The sequence below is a fragment of the Dromaius novaehollandiae genome, chromosome 4, assembly GCF_036370855.1.
Source record: "Dromaius novaehollandiae isolate bDroNov1 chromosome 4, bDroNov1.hap1, whole genome shotgun sequence".
NCBI lineage: Eukaryota > Metazoa > Chordata > Aves > Casuariiformes > Dromaiidae > Dromaius > Dromaius novaehollandiae.
In genome coordinates this window covers 73,706,217-73,728,226 of record NC_088101.1, presented here as the reverse complement: position 1 = coordinate 73,728,226, position 22,010 = coordinate 73,706,217, and the positions used below count along the sequence as shown (strand labels likewise).

The following is a 22,010-nucleotide window of genomic DNA, read 5'->3' as shown; positions in this document are numbered from 1 at the left end:
GTATGAAAGTTATCAATTATTTTTCAGTACTTAATTGTTTAACCGTCTAATTACACTGTTCCTGGGGACTCTCAGAGCATCAGTATGCTTGTCTATGAAATAGATGTTCATGTAAATTTTAAATATTACACTTTGACTTGGAATATGTTTGTCTTTCATGACCTCTCAGCTGGGTTTGTTATTTAAGGTGTAATGTCATTCTGTGTGACTTAGGAGAAGTATTTCCCCTCTGGCTACTTTGATGTTTTTTTCAGAAAATCCCAGGTAGATACGTCCACAGTACAAAAGTCCTGCAGAGTCTTGCAGTAAAAGGTATGAATAATCAATGCAATACTCATCTACTAATACGCTCAAAAGCAAGTAGTATTGAATCTGGTAAGAGTTTAAAACAGTGTTTGCTGTAATTAGCAGCCTCCTGATTTGGCCTGGCAAAATGTTGCTGCTAGCTCCAGTTCTATGTATTCCTTGCTTTCAGTGTTTTCCCTTCCCACCAAATCAAGAACTTAGGGGGAGACATTAGAAAAAGATATCTTAATAGTTTCCTGAAAACAGTAGTTAGATGGTCAAAATCCCTCCTTTTACCAAAGCTTGAGTATATTGGCTGGCTTCAGACCACCATAGGTGTTTTCTGTATCCATTTACATTAAATTCATTTGACAATGAGAATGTATAGAGTGCCAGCACCAGAGAGCTTTTCTTCACAGGCATGAAGGAATACTCTAGAATCATCTTAAAATAAAATAGAAATAAATGTCCAGACAGTAAGAGTTATGTACAGAGCTTCTGTAAGTAGCTGATAAGATTAAAGCAACTTCCTCAGCTGTTTATTAAAGGTTACATTTACAAAAGTAAAAATAGGTAGAACTTGGCATTTCCATAAGCTTCAGAAAATGATGGATATAGTTCTGAGCTAAAGGTGGTGAGGCCTTATTTATTTATCTAATTATGTCCCTTTTATTTTATACTGTTCTTACGGGTCATATTCAGACATGTCTTTTAATACTTGGGGGAAAACACTCTTACTTATTTCTGGCTCCAGATGGGAAAAAGCTTAAAACCTCTAAGTTTTGCCAGGGTAAATGGGGTAAAATAGGTACTGTCCTTTCATTCCTTCCCTTTTTTATATGTAGTTGAATTGGTGGCTTAACTTCATGAGCTGTGATGAGACATGGGCCATGCACTGTTTTGAAAAACAAACAAAAAAACCCCCAATGCTTTGGATATTTGATATGCTACAAAGAGATAAAAAGTAAAAATGTTAGACCTGCCTGGCCGGAGCAGGGACCGGTCTGTCTTCGTATTTGGCCTCCAAGCTATTGTTAGGTATCTGAATATCTAGCAATAAGAGAATTATGACCTTTCTTCCTTCAGTTTATACCCAAACAAAATACCATTTAAAATATCAAGTGTTTTACACTGAGAGATAATCCTCTCAGCCCCTATAGACAATCAGCTGGTCCTCCAAATCTTGAGACTTGGATATGTCAGTATCTAACTACCATATGTTACAGTTGCACAATTAAAAAAAAATGTGTATATAAATGTGGAAAAGGAATAAATAAGAAATGGAAATAATAAACTGAATTGTGCAGCAGAGTTTGCTACTTTGAGCTCGTTTGTAGCTCATTTGTTGCTACTCCAGCTAGCAATCAGCTGTAATATTCTGTTGTCAGAGTAGTATTTGTCAGAAGAAAGAAAAATGGCTACCTTCAAAAAGACTGATGTCACAGACTCAGCATTTAGTTCTGCTGCTCGGGAAGCGGGCCTGATGTGTCTGTCTCCATCTGCTTTCTCCACTGCTTCTCCTGTTGTCATCTGAGAGATAGGAAGTGCTGACAAATGTGAAGAATAGAGAATATTGTGGAGAGGATTGGCACTCACAAGCTGTAAAGATTTGGGAGGAGAGTGGAGCACAGAGGTGGTAAGAAACCTCCTGCTTTCTCCGTCTTGCTCTAGGTGTTCATGAAGGAGTCAGATTAGTTAAGTCCTGGTTGGCTACAGTCCAGGTAAGACTCTTAAGATGTCCATATGAATGATGGGAACAGTGGATGAGAGACCAAGAGACGACAGAAGTATAAATCCCTAATTCTTGAGCCTGATGGTAGGAGACTAAGTGACATCTCAAGGGTGGGCTCAGTCAAGAGGTCTGTACCGGGAAGGGTGCAGTATGGTCTCAGAGCTGTGAATGACCAGGCTCAACCATAACCAGCAGGCCGAGGATCACAACAACAAACCAGTGTTCATTAAGACAGGTTTGGGCCAGGTCGTGACAACAATTTATCAAGCGATATGCAATTACATCTATCTTAATTGACCACTTAGGTTTAAATGCTAGTATCAGCAAGTAAGTTATTAAAACTGTGAGCCTTATGCCTGAAATTTCGCTTGATACTGTTTATCTGCAAAACTGTTTCAGAGCAGAAAACAAGGCAGCAGTAAACTGGTTGATCGGTCAAGACTCACCTTTGGCATATATGAACAATTTTAAAAAAATGTAAAGATGGGGGCAGTTTTCCCTTGACTATTTTTCAAAGAGCATTTTGATTTACCGTTTAGCCTGCGGGTCAGGCTCCATCTGCCCCCATCCTCGCTTTCTCTAAATACGTCCCAGGGCCGTTGGCCATTCTTAGGCTTTCCAGTGAAGGAGATTAATCGTTAGGGGTGTTTTGTTCACTGGTCATTTTCTTTCCCATCTCCTTTTCTAGAGACGCATTACACCTTGCAGTGCTCAGTCTACACAGATGTAAGCCCAATGCCCCCCTGCCTAGGTGGCCCTAAAGGGCTCGTCTCCCCCTCTGCAGAGGGACTTGACCATCCTCTGCTAAATCATTTGTCTGTTAACCCTAATTTTGACCCTAGCTGTTGGCTGAGCCTAAGGCAGGACCCCCCCACAGCCACTGCCCAGACAAAACCCTTCTCTGAGCAGCTTTCCCTTTGCAGCCTGCCCTCCCGCAGCCCAGCGGCCGGCAGCGGCTGCCAGAGGCACGGAGGACCGGCAGCCCCGCTCCGCCCCCGGCAGCCGATGGGGGACGGGCCAGGAGGCAACCTCGGGGCTCCCCAGGGGAAGCAGGGCTGCCTGCCTGCAGCGCCCGGCCGGCGGTGTGGGAGATGGAGAAAGCCCTCAGCTCCCCCTCCGTGGGGGGCAGCTACCCACAAAAAAACGCTGAGATCCTCAGCAGCCAGTACGGCATCAACCTGTTCCTGGCCGGGCTGCTGCTCACCTTCGCCTGGGCTGTGCATGCTGTGGGCATCAGCAAGAGCCACCTGCTCTCCTACCTCATCACCCTGATGCTCATCCAGCTGCTGTGGATGCTGTGGTACCTCTGCAGGAGCTGCACACAGAGGAGGCTGATCCATGACAAGGACACGCATGCTGGAGCCCGCTGGCTGAAGTGTAAGTACAGGCTGGCGGTGCACAGGTCCTGGCCCTCTGCTCAGCAGAGCCTCCGGGATCACAGAGCCAGGGACCTCTGTGCTGTCACCTGCCTCTGCCACCCCATTTCTACCACTCTCCATCCCTGGCATGAGATATTCAAGTGTTCATGGTCCTATGCACATATAGTGCACTCAAATTAAATATACACCTAAGCTCAGCACGCTAAGAGATTACCTCCAGAGCCTCCTCTTCCTTACACCCCCCCTTATCAGACGAGGCTAACAGTACTTGAAAATGAAATACAGTGTTTGGAAGAGGCAGTCATGATGGTGTCATGCATCTCCCCTGGAGGAATTACCATCTTTTCCAGGCAACACAGTGCAACTTATTTTTGCCTAGCAGCAGTCAAAAAGGTCCTTGAGTGCTCTCTGTACCAATGTAAATCAGAGATCCACGTTTATATCTGTGCAGTGATGCCTTAAAAACACCTGAAGTTAGACAGAAGAGGGCAATATCCCTCGACAACGCAGTTTGCAGTTTAAGTGCATAAAACACGTAGCTAAACGAGAAAGCTAAAACTAGCATTAACTTGTAGGAAAAGTATACATGTTTGCAGGGGTAGTGGTGGGATGTGATGGCCCTTTTTTCAGTGAGGTGCAAATTGGATGTAAAGATACAAAGATATGTTGCATGAAGGTGGTTGGGGGACGCATCAGTCACATAGACAGGAATGCTGTGTTTCTGGGTCCCAAGAAAACAAAACACTCTGCACTCACTGTAAGTGGTAGGTTGGAAAGTGAGTGTGTTAAATGGAGTGCAATGAAACAACTTTCCCATGCAATCATTCGTTCCTGCATGAGACAACAGCAAATTATCACAGCAGCAGCTAATGAAAAGTTCAGATGAAAATTCCCAAAACATCTAAAACCTGATTATTTTGAAAAATAAGGTGTGCTGTTGAAGTTTAGTTTGTTCTCAGTCTCAGTGGTTGTGTGTCTTTTTCTTTGCAGCTGTTAACAATTATGTTATATGAATTGCCCAGGGAAAAACCCTTTTTTTATTATACAGCCATGGTCTGTAGACTCTCTCTGGAGGTATGGAATACCTGTGCCAACTGTCGAATCGCTCTCCTTAGTAATTCGTTGATTACCAAAATAATATTCAGCTCTCTAGCATTTTATAAGTATTAGTCTGTGTGGCACAAATCCTCCTGAAATTCATTATGGCAAGTTTGAATTTGGTCCTATTTTGGGGCAAGCTATGCTATTCTTACTCAGAGAGTAGCTTTTTCCTCCAAAATAAGGAATAAATGCTGCTTAACAAGAGTACATACAGCATAACCCCCTGCCCTTTTTCTTTTGGCACAGCATTTACAGCATTTCATCTGTCCTAGAGGAAATTTAGAAATAAGATACTGGAGTGAACTACTAGGTTACCATATCCATTTCTTTTCCCTGGGCAGGATTGCTCTTTGTAATACATTCTCAAGTGATGCAGATTCCACAGCTTCTCTTAGATGTCTATGCTTCAATTGAACAAATTCCCCCTTGGGGGAAATCTTTCTACATTTTCCTATTCTTCAGAGTTTCTTGTAGTTACAACAAGCCTATAAAACTCCTTTATCCTGTGTTGGTAAAAGAAAACTTACCCGATTTAAGGAAAAACTCAGGAAGCAACTCCTCTGCCAAGATCCCTTTTGCTTTCCCCTGCATCAATGGTTTTGTCATGGAAATTTTTTATTTGGAAGAATAGCCAAAAAGGGTGGAAAAGGGACATCATCAAGCCTTTCTACAAGGAGTTCTTTGCAATTTTTGAGTAGCTCTATCAGCTACTTCTGAAGAATGTCTCTTTGCTCTCATTGTTAGAGAAAATATCCATGGACTAATGAGTATGGAATTTAAACACATACTCATTATGTTTTCGTGATTCACTTCAGACTGTGAATTATCATTTTAGTGAAAGTGGAGATAGCTGGCTACTTACAACATTTTGCTATAATAAATGTTGAAAAAGAATTACTTAGCCAAAACGTCTTACAACTGAGTCCTTGCGTATAGTTAACAAAGCTAGAAGGACAACTGGCAAATTTACAAAAATTGCTCACAGAAAGGCTTCCTTCAACCTTTTTGCACCTATGTTTCCAACAGTGCGAACCCTAGAGCACACTTCTCTTCCAGCTTGTGTGGTGGACCAAGAACACCTCTTACAGTCTTAACGTGGGAAAAGTTTCAGCAAAGTGCTTTGTCTTTGCTAAGGTGCAGTAAGCATGACCCAAATAATTACAGGGAAACTTAGGAAAACATGTATACATTGACTCCTTCCCTTGACTTATTCCAAATATTATTCCCCCTGTATATTCTCCTGTAAAGGAAAAGCTGTATCAGCATTACATTTCTCCAACAGCGCAACTTCTGTTTAAAGCATAGACAGCAAGTCAACTTACAAATTTCTTGGCAGACTCCAACTTTTATCTTTTTCCTGCTTCCATTAAATTGTCTATTTTTTAAGCCCAAATAATATTTTGAGTGTAGAGTGGCATTTTTATAACTGTATCATAATGGCTTCATTCTTCTCAATAAGTAGTAGAACGAATAAAGCAAGCACTGAAAAATACTGAAAATCCTGTTCTTGATCTGCTAACCTACACAGGTTTCAACGAACATTTGAAAACAGTCCCAGTCTTTAATAATGCAATGTTCAGTAGCAATCATTTCATATTTCTGTAACTTTCAAATAGAAATAACACAACAGTGGAATTACCTTTATCACTTATAGATACTGGTATATATCACTTATAAAAAACAGTATATATCAAGTATTTAGTATTAGTATATAATACGGAAGTTTCTACCAGGAAAAGTTCATATGGGAACCACTGGCATACTTTATGTATGGTCATTATAGTTGTGCTTTGATTTTTGGCTGATCAAATTAGTGCAGTCATTCCCCTTTGAAGCTGCTAAAATATGCGCGTTGGGCACTTGGTATATACTTACAGTGTGGTCACCTGAGTGATAGGTAGAAATGTGTATGGTAGTTGGAGTAAATCAAATAATCAAACATTATAAAACACAACTCATAAAATCTTCTGATCCCTGTAGGACAAAGGCAAAACTATTTATTTCAGTGGGAGCAGATTTGAGCCCACCAAATCTCTCACATACTTAGAGGAAACATGAGGAGAAATACCAAGGCATAAATCAGAATACTTCTAGTGAAAGAAACTTCATGTTTTGTTTTGTGGTTTTTTTTTTCTTAATGGTCTGCTGGGCATTGACGTAAAACTAATAGAACTCTACCGTCCAAATCCATGACCTTGTGAAATGCAACCAAGAGAGTTGCAAGGAGCTACAAAACAGGTGGTTCCTGTAAAGACAAGGTGCATGTGTAGTGCGGGAGACAGATCAGTAATCTGTGTGTGATTTTTATTTTTGTGGATTTAAACCTGTTCTTTTCTTCTTCTGTTCCCTTTCCCCTTTCCCCTCTGTTCCCTTTCCCCTTTCCCCTTCCCATTCCTTTTTCTCCTTAGCAAGTGCCTTGTGAGCCTACTGTTGCTGAGCTACTTTGATGGGCAATGAAAGAAAGGTTATAGAACTGGACCTTAGGACTCAAAACTTTTACATTACAAGATACATTTCCCACCAGTTTTGTTCTGACATTACTCCTTCACTAAAGCAGTTCCTCAGAGCTTGATCCTGCACCACGAATTCACTAAGAAATTACCTTACTACAGTCAGGACTGGGGAATTAAATAACTTTCTGACACACTCCATAAAGTCAACATATGCATAACAATTTACTGGAGAATAACTGTGCAAAATTTTTATAATCTTTTTGCTTCAGAAGATAACATTTTCCCTCTTTGAAACAATTATTATATGCAAAAGTCCCTAAGACAGATTGACATCTGTGAAACAGACTGATAGTTTCCTGCATGCTTCCTAAATAAACCATCGTGTAATCAGATAGCAATTTAGGTCAGAAGGTACTTCTGGAGGTCATCAGTGCAACACCCTGCTCAAAGCAGGTCCAATTAGATCAGGTAAAGTTATTTCAATAATATTAAAAATTCTAATTTCCTTTAGAAAAATTTTAATTCTTTAAATAAGGAAGGAAATATGGTTTGATTTTGGAAGCAGATTAGAATTTTTCATGTTGTGATGCCATTTACTTTAATACCTAATGAATAGGATACATCTATTTAAATGTAGGGTCCAGTCCTGTATGACATATTAAGAAATTAACTGACATAATAAATAAAAATAAAAATATACAGAATTATACACTTGCGTGAACTGCAGAGTGAGTTCTTAGGTTTTGAAATGAGAAGGCAAAAGCTGTGGGGGAGGCAAACTTTCTCAGTAGAAATTACATTCCATAAATAATTCGATACTGTCATTATTATAGGGATTATCTGTAAAATAGAAAAATAGAGTCCTACTTGAACTCATATCCTTGTCATTAAACTCTATTCTGAAGTCTGTTTTTGTTTAGTATGGTAAAAGATCAATGAAATGAATGAACCATGTATTTTAAAATTATCTCTACCAAAATGGCTTAAACATATTTTTATAGCTTCTGAGTTGATTTCTTGTCTGTATTGTAATAAACCAAAGATGGCTGTGTTAGTGGACAATAAACAAAATGATTCCCAAACATTGCCAGATACATTATGTTTTTATTATTTTGTGTGATTAATAATAAATTTATCATTAATTAAATTATTACATAGGTCAATACAAGTCAAGTGGAAGATGTGGTGCTTATAAGAGAGTCAGGATGTGGTCCCTTATAAAAAAAAAGCATTCATCAATGTCAACTCTAGTGATGTTATTTATTCTACGAGGAATTACAAAGAAAGATTAAGTTATTCACACTGATCTAAATTTTAAGAACCATAGCTAATTTTTTTTCTCATCTTAATTCAAATAAGCCCAAGTCAAATCCAGTGGAAGCTTTTCTGAATAAGTCTAGAGAAAAAATCCCAAGCAAGGCTCAGTAATTTTATCGCCAGTTATGCTTAGTCATACTGGTACAAAATTAATAATTAATAACATACATTATCTTATCATGGGTTTTTAACAAACATTTACATCTCTGAAAAGAAAAGATTGTCATCAAGCAAGTGGAAATGTGTGTTTTGAAAGTTCTTTATAGTATGAAAAACGTATTTGGACATACATATCAGGAATCTTTCTTGGTTAAAAGAATAGGTGCTGAAAAGAAATCTAAAATCTTTGGTTGCTTTCTGGGAGAACAAGCCATCCACCTCGTTCTGGTGTCGGTGGCCGGCTTGCAGGGAAGCGTCCCGCACAGTGCAGCTGGCATTCCCGGCGCTTGGGTTACTGCCCGCCCTAGCGCTCGTGGGCCAGGAGACTGTAACGGTATTGTTCAGCTCGCTGCAGTGGTACAGTTTGCTGTGCGGCTGTACAGAGCGTTAATTCATGCCCTGTGTAACCGCTTCAGTGCTACAGTTACTTGAGAGGGAGATGCTGAGTGCTGTCTGCAAGGTGCTGAGCGCCTTCAGATCCTTGGCCATCACTGCGTTGGCCCCTCTACTGTCTGTGCTGGGCGTGGACAGTGGTGAGCTTTAATTATTGGGTCTTGGGTGGAGTCTTTCATGAACTGCAGCAGGGGCTCGCTGACATTGCTGACCCTTGAGTCATTTACCTTTATGAACATTGATCTACTTTTATTTCCCCAAACCAGATTTTCGCATATTGGTACAGATCGTTTGGAGACACTGTAACTGTACTTTAATGTTTTCTAATATCTTTTTCATTTGTAGGTGGGATTACGTTATTTGCAGTGATTACTTTAATTCTGGACTCATTTAAAATTGGATATTATGTTGATTTTTCAAACTGTTTATCAGCAGCTGAAGGAATTTTTCCTGTTACACATGCAGTACATACTATCTTACAGGTAAAAGCTACTGCATGCAGTTTTATGTTCTGTCTGTATTTCTTACCAAAAATGTCTTTTGTCTTTTCATCTTCAGTGGATTTTATGTTAATTTGATTTTAAGCATATTGCAGGATAATTTTGAGTGCTAAATTCTTGTGCATGTTTATCCTTTCTATGTTTAAATTCAGATTTGGCAATCTGAGAATTCAGTAATTACTCACCTGTAGGTGTATATGTAAAACTTGCATGAGTAAAAAAAAAATCAAAAAATTTTTTCTTATACTTGAAATTACATTTTTTTTTGTTCAAGCTACATATATAACTTTCACAATTTTCTGTCTGGAATGAGCAACTTGAACACGATTATTTTATTTCTATATATAGAACTTGCCACACAAGTTCAGTTTAATCTGTCCCTCCTGATATCCCACTGTTGTTGAGGTAGAAGCCTGATATTTCAAAGGGGCCATGTATTTAGCTGGTTTTAAGATCTCTTGCACATCTTCTCTATAATAAATGAACAAGGATTTTTCTTCTAGAAACATTTGATTATGCTTATCAGTGGCTGCACAGTAGTAAATATAGTCAATTACTCTGGTAAAATGTTCCAGTAGCTTTTTTATTTTAAGACTGTCGCTCAGTATTACATTGTAATATTCCATAGTTGATCATTTATTGCAAGGATAAATATTGCCTTTTCTTTTATTTGAAGCATAAATTGCCTATTCTTTGTAGACCCTTCTTTTGTCATTGCACGATGGAGTAAAAAGAAACTGGCCAGTTTTCATAATAGTTATCCTTATTTTGCATACTGGTTTCCAGTTCATCTTCCATTTCACCTTCCATCATTCCACACCCAGACGGTCTGTGTGAAAATGGAAATACTGAGAACTGTTAACAGTTGCAGGAGCCAGATACATCCTGTGGTTAGGAGGAGATTTTGAGCATTGTCTTTCTTATCAGGACAGTCCAAAACTAGAATTCCTCTGAGCCCCTATCAGCGGATTTGTAGCAAAAGGAGGAAAGGAAAAGGCACCAGACTAAGATACTCAGTCATACCCAGGTCCGCTATCCACGTTCCAAGGTGATTAAGTAACGTGGTGATGGGCATAGGTTAAGCACCAGAGTAGAATAGAAAAGACTTTCCTAGCACCTTTTGTTACACCTAAGTGAGCTTTTGAAGAATCTAGATTTTTCTGTTTTCTGTAACACAATTTAAGCGTAACTCTGACCTCTTTTATCTTTCTCTCTGAGGGTGAAATTCTGATTTGGCTGAAGTCAAAGTGGTCATAACGTCACATCCTTGTAATATTCACTCTCTGTGTCTAGCAACTTCTTTGCTTGACCTCTCAAAAACAAACCAAAAAATGAAGCCTTTTTCCTGTTGATCTGCATGTAGCATTCTTCGTTATATGCAGTGACCCTGAGCTAGCAAGTTCCCATCTGCCATGAACTGGAGCGTGGAAGAAACTGCACATAACAGAGCAGAACAAAGGGAACAAGAGTTCTGATTTTAATATTACATCACCTAGTGTTGCTGAATTGATCATTTACTTTGCTTAAAATAGTGTAATCTAGAAGGTTATCCTGATCACCCAAATAAAAGAGAACAAAAGTGATTTACCAGATCTCTCTTACCCATGACAAAAACTCTCATGACCTTAAAACTCAGGATGAAATTACAGCAGAGAGCATTCTTAATTATCTGTGTTATGTGAACATCTAAGGGTGAGTTTTCTACAGAACATAGGTCAGATTCTGTTGTACTTTAGTCTAGTAAAGCATCATGACGCTTGCAATAAATTAATAAATTTAAATATACTGTAACTGCAAAGAATGAACAAACACATACCTGCCTCTGACCTCCACCATTCCGATACAGCCTTGTGCTACACTCTTTCATAGAAAGAAGTCTTTTTGAGGCAATGAATGTCCTGTGAGCAAAAACTGGACTTTCTGTTGTTATTTCTTTACCTTATTAACTTTTCTCCCCCCATTTCCATCCACTCTTTCAATTTCAATGTCTGAACAGAGCTTCTGAACTCACTGTGTTTAGTTTTGAGGAATGCTTTCACATTTGCTGTTAGATTTTACTACATCTATCCCAGAACTGTAAAGTGAACAGTGGCATAGGTGAGACTAAGGTGCTTATTACTTGTTTCATTTTGGACTGCCATGATATCTTACTCTTTTTACATTTGGGTTTTTGCAGCGGTCACACTTTCTTTTTTGAAATGTTTCATTAGTTGAATGCATGAACATGGTATTACTGGCTACAGAGGGCAACTGGATACTTGGGTTTGCACTGGCTGTGCAAGCTCCATTGCAGATTTCCCAAAGTGTCCATTAACTCTGTGTGTCTTTGAGTTAGCCGTCCTGAGCATGAACAATTGTAGCAGAAGCCACAGTTTTCATTATCCTCCCGTAAACACAGATTCCCATGTTTGATATGTCTTTCCCCTTCCACTTGCTAACTCAGTATTGTTATATCTCCCTCTTTTATTCTCCAGCTTGGGCTTTCTGCACTACACTTGAGTGCTAATTCATTTGTTCATAATGTGGTTGTCTCTCAGATTGATCAAATAACCTTTTCTCTTGCTTCCTGGATGTCCATTTTATTCATGGTGTATTAACAAAGTCTGGAATCCTTTCACTGATCTCTCTCCCTGCTTAGAATTCTATATATTTAGTAAACTATATAAATTTAGCATCACCAGTCCCTACAGTGATCATACTGCTCTCTGCAGTTAGTAGTATTCTTTCCTTTGTCATTGAAACAAAAGTCTCTACAAATACAGAAGCAAGGTATATTTTGGTGAGTCATATTGAAAATTTCTACTGGTGAGTCACTGATTTTGCACAAGAAATCTTAGGTTCCTGATGCCAGATGGGTTTTGGGTGAATGTCATAAGAAATCATGGGTTATTTCACATCAATGGAGATGGAGCTGCCTCAGTTTAAATCATCAGAGGATTTAATCATGTGTTTTCCTCTACAGATACACTTTCCTTTTGAGCATCATACATACTCATTAGTGCAATGACATTTCTTTGTATTCCTTTCATTTAGGTGTACTTTCTTTGGTGTCATGCAAAGGATATTATCCAGTCTTTTAAAACACTTGAAAGGTAAAGTGGATCTGATCCTCATCTGGAATGCTAGTAGGTGCAGGTCTGTGCACAGCTTTAACACCTGCAGTTTTACTCTATGAAGGACATAGAAAACTTAGACTTTGATTCTCCTCTTACTTGTGTTAATATAAATGAAAAAAACCCCTCCATTTACCCAAGTGAAAGCATAATTATTACTCTGAATTATTTTTTTATTCAAACTGTGTTTATATTTTATAATATACTATAGTCACAGAATAAATATATTTTTATCATGAGATAGGGAAACGGACAATGTATAATGCCATAAAGCTACATGCTTTTTTTCAGAGGAAGAAAGCATCTTCTGTGTGTCTTAGGATTATGTACTGTATTATGTTGTCTTTATTTAGCTACAGAAAGGGAATCTGAAGCAGCCACCTGCAGTCAGTTTAACATATCTGATGTATTTTATGTTGGTCTGTATGGAAAGCATCTTTTGGAACAAGTTGTGGGAAACACACCCTTTCCCCAGAGGTATCCTGCATACTGATATCAGTAAGGGTTGTGCACATTTCTGACACCAGATCTTGGTTCTTGCAGTGTAACTGATGTGTCCCATTCATCTGAAATAGCTGAATACATACATTTCTTATAAAACTGAAGGCTAGTCTTTGAGGTAGCAGGGCCAGCTCCTATGTATCTTTTGTTTTGTGATAATATGGATTAATGTGTATTAATCTATGTGTACATAGAATATAAATAAACAAACATGGTAACTTTTAAAATAGTCGTCTCAAATTATCAGTGGGAAATGAGCTGACCAGTTACTATAGAAGTTAAAAAAAAAACATACTCAGAAATCTGAGCTCTGGTGAAGATTGCCTTTCTCTTCTGTTCTCTTGGGTAAATGATTAAGCCTTATATCAACGAGAATGCCAGCGAGGAGGGTGATCACAGATTTGCAAACTAAGCTGGTGAAGCTGTTTTTAAGAGGAATTTTTAAAATACTTAGTTGCAAGTCTATCACTGAGACCAGGAGAGTACTAAAGAACTGTTCTAGGTGAAAGAACATTATCAGCCTTGGGTGCAGGAGTATAACATCTGGCAGGAATGGTAAGAGGTGAAAGGATTGCGCCTAGGAAAGAAACACCATGGCATTCTACAAAAATGGGGAGTGACATGCAGCTGAGAGCAATTATTGTATGGATTTTATTAGAAAGTTTTGAGCAATTACTACTTTCTCTGATGCCTTTCTGTTTCACCAAGTCTGAATTTTCAGACTCTTGGAGACCTAGCCTCACTGTCCCAGTGCTCTCAGTGGGATAAAACCCTCTGCTGGTTTTGTCTCTCTCCAGGAGACAGAAATGCATGGGCTAGAAGCCAGGGAAGGCAGTGGTATCTCTGCAAAGCAAGGCCAGCCACAGTGAGTATGAAGAAGCACCACAGAAGGCTGTGAAATGGGACGTGCAAAACAATTAATCCTGTTGAGACCGTTCAGCCACTGCCATTAACATGAAGCTTGTCCAGCCCAAAGAATAAAAACCGTCATATAAGAGAGCATAACAAATAATAACAGCATCCTACATATGGTTTAATACATTAAGCCACTGTGTTTCTGTAATATTTTGGAAGTCTAACGTTCATTCTGCTCCACCGTGGAACATCTTTAGGAAGATTAGTTATGATTTATTTTCGTGCACTGACAACTAACTAGTACCACATGCAGTGTCTACAGAAAGTTAATTCATTTTGTTTAACATATATAGAGGTATACTCTGTGCAGATTTTCTCAGTAACTAATCTATTTTGTAGGTTTGGGGTTATCCATTCTGTGTTCACAAATTTACTCCTTTGGACAAATGGAGTGTTAACAGAGTCAAAACATCAACTTAATGAACATAAGGAAAGACTAATCACGCTTGGTTTTGGGAACATAACAATAGGTAAGCTAAAGAGTTGATACATCTTGGAATTTCTGCTGTAACACACTGTCATACAAAATACTACATCGCTGTAGGATAGAGCTGGGTATGTGCTGCAGAGTCACTCCTGGGCAAATAATCAGTTCATATCATAACTGAAATGATATGTGATCATTATCATGTGTATGATCCAAGCTGTGGTTTTCTGTTCACTGATCTCCCCTTTGGATGAGGTCCAGAATAACAACAAATGCCAGAAGTTTGAGACAGCTTTTTTAAAAAAACATTTCTTTTGAGGAATAGCTTTACTAAAGAACCCCTTTATTAATAAATCATAGAAGTAAATTGAACAAAGCAGTTTCTAAAACAGAGTTTAATATTTAGAAAGTCATTGATAAAAAGCAGGCATGGATAATCCTGCAAATAGCTCCCACGAGAGTGGTTACATATGGTGTGTAGTCCCACGGAATTCAGTGAAACAGTTCACAAAGATAAAGATTATTCATTAGTGCTGCTTTGCAGGAGCCAGATTTTGCTCTGGGAGATTCTTTTGTTATAATGAACAATTTTGTCTTTTCGTGAGGAGATGCAAACATAACCGCTGCAGATGCCTTCTACTTTCAAATGCCACTGAAATAGGGATAGGGATGCCATATGGGAATGCCATAGGGAAATGAAAGGTTTTTACCTTTAAAATAAGAAATAAAAGCTCTCAGCAGCTATAAATTCCTTCCCATCTGTAAAATTTGTCTATACAGCTGATTGGATTTTGACTATGTTCACAGGGAAAAGGGAGAGAGATTTTGAAGAGGAAAATATTCACATTTTCCCCCCAATGAATTCAATAGTGCCTGTATTCTAACAGCTCTTTATTTTGCTTTATAGTGCCAAATCTTGAATCAATTTCTTTTTTGCCTACTTCTAGTCTAAATTAATTGAAAAATTTTAGGCATTCTCACAAAAGTTCACATTTAAGTAAGAAATTAATTTTAAAAGCAGTTTAATATTGTAAGTAGTGTTTTCAGACACATAACCATGTCTAAAATTATGCCCACATTTTTTCCTCTCTTTGCAAGTCCTATGTGTTAGACACACAGCAGCACTACCAGTACTGTCTAAGTTCTATCTACTAATCAAGTAGCTGCACTGATAGTTCAGAGATTCTCTAATCGTGGAGCATTAGCAGAAAGCAGGCAAATCACAGGTTACTGGCTCTTCTTGATACTTCTACTTGATAAGTAGAAGCAGTGTTTCCTTATATTATTTCCTAAATATTCTGCTACCAGAATTGTTACACAATTGTACTGTTACCAGTGAAGTTTAGGAGAATATCCTCTTTGCACAGCATTTATGATTATTGCTAAGCAGCTGAGTAGTGAAGTTAGAGATCATACTTCAGTGAACATGCCAAAGCTTGTATCAGGTGAACGATTTAAATGACAGAAGTCTTTTTTTTTAAGGTGGCTAACAAAACAGTATGATGTGTTTTACTGAAATCCTATCTTTCATGTTTTATTGTTGTTTCAGTTTAAATGAGAACTCCTTACCATGCACAGCATCTAATCTTTCCCTCTCCTCTAGTTTTAGATGATCATGCACCTCAATGCAATTGTACAACAACAACTCTCTGTTCAATATTTTCTCAAGGAATATATTACCTGTATCCCTTTAATATAGAGTACCATATTCTAGCATCCACGATGCTCTATGTCCTGTGGAAGAATATTGGACGCAAAGTAGAACACCATCAGCAACACAAAACCCCATTCAAATTCCATGGCATAACTGTTGGAATGATTTTTGGACTAATTGTGTTAATTAGCACAATAGCAAAAGTTGTTGTGTATTTAATTCAGATTGGACGTTCAAAAACCAAAAGTGAGTTAGCACTTACTATGTTTTACTTGCATGCTATCTCTGTGTTGGCTCTCATGTGCACAGCTGGAATTGTCGCCCTTCTAATTTACAGACTGGAAGATAGATCATTGGATAATTCCAAAAATCCCGCTAGAAAACTTGACGCAGAACTGCTGGTTGGCACAGCTGCAGGATCCTGGCTCCTCTCATGGGGTTCGATCCTAGCGATTATCTGTGCCCAAGCTCATCCAAAATATACATGGTATAATCTGCCTTATTCCATCCTGGTTATTATTGAGAAATACATTCAGAACCTCTTTATCATTGAATCCATACATCGCAAACAGGAAAAGGTGAATGATGATATTAAAACTCTTCGAATAGTGACAATATCTAGGGGGAGCACTTTGTCACTCACCCCCTCGTACAAGGAGGTCTATAATGGAAGAGCTGCTCGTGGCAATGGAGAGCTGCCGTGCTTGCTAAACGACAGCATCTGTGCGAGAGAAAATGATGGCAGTGGTGGTGCCAAAGAAGAAACAAGTCAGGCTAATTGTGCAGCCATGCATTCAGCCCCAGATTTCTCGTTTTATAGCAGAAATTCAGTTACTAACAACAAGAGAAGGATTCTGAAGAACATTGCGGCATTTTTATTCTTATGCAATCTTTCGGTAAGGCGTTTTGAGTATAATTCACAAGTTAATATCCAAAAGTTTCCCAACCTTTCAAGCCTGATAAATATATTAAAATTACATAATCTATAGTTTACAGCAAGTAAATTTTACTTCTTGTGGAAAAATAAGGGTATGTGCCTTTGGGGAACAAAGTTTATTTAAACATGGAATAGACCCTGGAGACTAAACTCTTTTTAGTCACAGTGCAAAATTTACATCAGCAGTGGAAGCTGAAACCCTCTTCCAACAGCCTGTCCCAGTAACAACAGGAAGGGTTTATTTAGAGATTTTTGAAACTAAATTATAGTTCAGTGGGTCACAGTCATTGTGGGCTAGTCACTCATATTGCTGATGATTAATATTGGCATTGCGTTCTTTCCTTGCAGCTTTGGATACCACCGGCATTTGGTTGCCGCCCAGAATATGACAATGGACTAGAAGAAATAGTTTTTGGCTTTGAACCTTGGATAATCGTTGTGAACCTTGCAATGCCTTTTTCTATTTTCTATCGAATGCATTCAGCTGCCTCACTCTTTGAAGTCAATTGTAAAACATAGATCATATACGGTCCTCCAGTGAACAATTCATTGAATAATTAATTACATAAATAACAGATGAATGAGTGGATGAATGAAAGAGTGAACATAGCAACAGCTGCTCAATACACAGAAGGTTCAATAAATATTTTTTAAAAGAAGGGACCGTAGCTAATAGCATGTAATATTTTTTATTTTTTCTCACTCCACACATTTTGTTATATATCTGGTATTATTGTCTGGATAGACTTTTCAGTACCATACTAATGTTAACTCTACACAGTAAAGTTAATTCAAGTCTCCTTAATCTTTGTCTTAGTCATCTGGGATTTGCCTCTGTGTAATTTGTATTGCTTTATTTTCTTTCACTGTGGCTTGTGAAAGCAGTTTAAAAAAATCTGTGGTTTAGGAGAGCAAATACCAGGGACTCCTAAACAGTGACGCTCCTAAATCCACATAGGCACTTTGAATTCTTAACTCTTAGCTACGTTTTTATAATAAAACCTGGAAAGATTTTCTATTTAGTTGGGACATGGGAAATATTAAACTTTCTGATTATTGATAGAAAAACAACATGTAATTATTATTTTCTTAACTATATACCATGAAATCCAAATAAATAACATACAAGTTTAGATATTATACTGCATGTAATTTCTCCTGGTAAAATGTATTTCAATTAATGCATCCCCCTTGTCTTGTATTTACTGTATGACACAACTGAGAAATAAAGTTAATTCTTTTACTGAACTCTTTATTCACAAATCCTTGAAACTTTTTATGAGAGAAAACTGGTCTTGCAGCTTGTCATGTAGGTAAGTAGCTTAGGTGGATATGTTCTGTTGCCAGACTGGTGTGGATTCCCAGTGTAATTTTTTATGAGCTGCTAACTTCTTTGTACTCTAGTGCCCTGGTTTGAAGCTAATCGTAAGTATTCATATGGGGACGTTATAAAGCATAGCTGATGCCTATAGAAATCTAGAGAGCCCTTGGCTGAGGATTTTACAAGCATGCTTTACAAACTGGTGGAACAGTTGCTTGGATTCACACAAAACACTGAAAAGTTAAGTGCCTCAAAAGTTCTTATGATCTGGACCTAAAAGATCAGAAGACTGGAGCAATGGTCTCTGGCAGTGACCAGCGCAGGATGCTAAATGGAAGCAAGACATTGGCCCCAGGTATTTATCAGATAACCTTCCCATTATTAGTGCTAACTCACTAATAAAGTAATCCCAAATCCGATGGTCCAGGGGCCTGCAACATTTCTGCCCTTAGCTCTTAAAAGGCCAGTTACACTTATAATCACAATTGTCACCGTCATCTGTGCAGAAGCAGTAATATTTCCGCATGGGAGAGATCCACTTCTGAGATAGGAAGATTAAGAAAAAAATATAACTGGTTTGTCAGCTCTCAGAGCAAAACAAAAATTTTGGCTTTCTACCACTAGATGGCAAACACAGATCATTCAGTAAATAAATTACTTCAAGGAGGTGCTTCACATCACAATTAATCTTCTTTTGTGGTACGTATAGCTGTAAACTGCTTAGGAATTTTTGGCTACCTGCTTTACCTGTTGCAAAACCCAGATCAGGTAAACAACTTTCATCTGTGGTCTCAGCTGAAGTCTGAATTAGATTAACCAGGAGAACTCTGATGCTCCTGCAAAGTGGTTTCACTTGCTAGGTTTAAGTGTGTTCAAAAGAGTCACCACCTGACCACATTGCTGTAATCTCCGCCTTTCTCTACTTCTGCTTGTCATGCTCTTTTATTATGTCTGTTAGTTTTTACATTCATTTTACAGAGCAACCCTTTCTATCTTTCTTCTTAAACATACTAGCCTTACCTCATCTTCTGTACAAATACCAGCTCTAACCACTTTACTTAGTTGTCTTGACACTGGTTTTACTTTAAATAAAAAGGAGATCATCAGATTTCGAGATCATCAGATCTCAAGATCATCAAATAAAGTTTTAATTTTCCTTCCAAGTCAACCATTGGATCAACCCTCCACCTACATCTGGTATCAGAGAAAATTCATTTCGCTAGGTAAGCCCACCAATTCCACCTCCTTTTTAAAGCACTTATAAAGATGGCTAGAAAAAAACTGTTTCTTCTCAATCTTTTTTTCCTGTGATGGGTCCTATGTCATTCTTCAGCTAGAATGGATGCTCTGTAGCTGATTCCCAGCATTTGTCTTCAAGTGAAGCAGAACTAGTTAATCCCTAGGGGAAAAAAAACCAATCCATATGCGCTGTTACAAACACTTATCACACATTTGGAAGATTTTGGAAATAAATATCATCATTATTTAGCTACAGTTCATCTACAACTACTTAGCCCTGTTTCTCAATATTACTTTTTTCTCAATAATTTCATTTGCCCACAATATTAAATTGATTTCAGGTGTTAAAATTGAAGTTTACTCAGGAAAGTGAATTAAAGAATCATTTTGGAAGTGAGCAAATGCTGTAAACATGCTAACATGCAAATTCTGTTCTGAGCTGAACTAATGAAACCCTATTGACTTAAATGGCTCTATTTCAGGGAAATGGATAACAGATTTTGTTCTGAGATGTGTAAGAGCCTTTCATGACAGGATGTGTCCTCAGAATATTGTTTTGTCCAAATACAAAATATCTTAGGGAATCAGATCTTAATATAACTGCTCTTGAAACAATGACTAGTCATGAAATTCTGAAGTTTTTAGAAAGACTTCTATGAAATGTAGATTTTTTAACCAGAAACAATCATCAAGTTGTTTAATGTAGTGTGACCTCTAGTTCTCTGATCGATGCTAAAGCTGAGCTTTCTCACATATCTGACTTGCAACTTCTCTTTTGGTTTTTCTCTAGCATATATCCACAATCCTTATAAACCACAGGGTTTTTAAAAAATATTTTAGGCATAAAAAAGAATACCATATGGATTTTGACACCAACTCTCTTAAGGGAGTTTTTCAAGTGACCCTATTTGTGCCTGGGTATGCACTCAAGCATGTGGCAGGAGGCCAGAGAGCTGGCTCGCCCAGGGGGAAGTCTGACTGCTGTTTGTCATTAGGTTTCTGAGGTGCCACTAGAGGACAGTTTGTCAAATTTGAGATCTTTAGTGAATGTCTTTGAGACCAATTTATTGTTACTGAAAAGGAGATGTTTTAAAGGGAATTTTTTAAGTTAATTCTGAAGTGCCCTTGGTTTGTAAAATTGTCTGTATTTTTGCTGCATAATCTTAATCAGAAAGCTATTCTCTGAAGTTCATCATATCCTTCTGTCAGACTCCCCCACTTTTTCACTTCCTCCCTAAATCATTTTATTTATTCAATAATATGTTTATGTATCTTTTAAACTGATATATATACATATATATATATATGTATATATATATATAAAAATAGAGGTTGCTAAGATGGAAATACAATTCCCACAGTCCTCAAGCATTTATCTGAATAGTCAAAACTTGCATGACCATAGATTTTTCCAAGCCAGGAACTTTAAATTCCCTTTTTTTATCACTTAAAATAGATCCAGTGAGCATCTGATCCAGTGCTGCTCAGTAGTCTTCATTCACAACCAAATAAAACAAGGCTGAGCTCTGAGTAATCATGAATTACTTTAATCTCCTCCTGCTTTCTTGGAATGCCCGGGAGCATTGACTGTGAATTTGTTTGTTTTTAAATTATTTTGTGATCATTTTACAAACCTTCCTGTGTCATATGGCCAGCTTGGAGTCCCTAGACTACAGGTTTAGTGGACAGGACCAGTGCAGAGAGATAGACACCTCCAAAGAGCAGCAGGGGGAGAAATTATCCAAGTAATTTAAGCACATGCTTCTTTCCACTGAGTAGGGAATTTAATCTCTCTCTGTGGACAACCAGTTCATTTAAAAAAGGTGAGCGTCTCTTCCACTGAGCAGCCTGTAAGAAGCCCTTCAGGATCTGATCTGCTGGCTCCTTCCCAAGCAGGGGCTCCTGGTGCAGCAGGGGAGCCTTTCACAGCGCACTGGTTACTGTGCTGCTCTGGAGGAGGAATTACACATCCCCATCAAACGTGGAAACCTGCAGGCTGCAAACATTTCTGAATGAAGGCCATCTCCATCCCTTCAGCTGGTGCAGAGAAGCCTGTGCAACCAGGCACGTGAGGCTTGTGGGGCAGGACAGACAGCAGTGCAGAGCCAGGGCTCCAGACTTGGCTTGTTCAAATGTGTAACTGCAACTAGACCAAAAATATAAAAAAATCCCCAAACCCCCCAGGAGCAGGAACGACATCCCTAGACAGAAGGGAATCTGAGCTCAAACCCTCTCAAGCTGAGCAGAATTTAAAATACACTTCCCCCATTTCCTGGCTGAATGCTCTTAACATAGAAATACCATAAAAAGTAGGCAGTGAAGGTACCGTAATGTTGGGGTCCCATTGCCTTTAGAGTTTTCGGGTTTCTCCTAAAAACTAGGAGTCCTGATGCAGAGGACAGAGCTTTAGAGGCTTGCCTTGGACATAAATATGCATAGCTAATTGAAGCTGCATCCCATAAAATTTTGGGATAGGCAGGAAGAAGTACATAGACACAGGTGATAACAGGATCTGACAGTCCCAGAAAGTAAGTAGATGAGACTGCCTTAAGTGAATTGTGTGGGTTTAAGTACCTAATTTCCA

The 22,010-nt window shown here is 38.4% G+C and overlaps 1 protein-coding gene across 1 annotated transcript; it reads left to right on the top strand.

Annotated features, from left to right (window-relative positions):
• The first annotated feature begins 3,108 nt into the window (after positions 1-3,108).
• Positions 3,109-17,765, top strand: OTOP1 (otopetrin 1). The gene is made up of 6 exons (XM_026122061.2): positions 3,109-3,394; positions 9,165-9,301; positions 12,353-12,411; positions 14,188-14,318; positions 15,879-16,825; positions 17,215-17,765. Exons 1-6 carry the CDS (start codon positions 3,109-3,111, stop codon positions 17,383-17,385), a joined length of 1,731 nt encoding a protein of 576 aa, XP_025977846.2. The 3' UTR covers positions 17,386-17,765.
• The last annotated feature ends 4,245 nt before the right edge of the window (positions 17,766-22,010 follow it).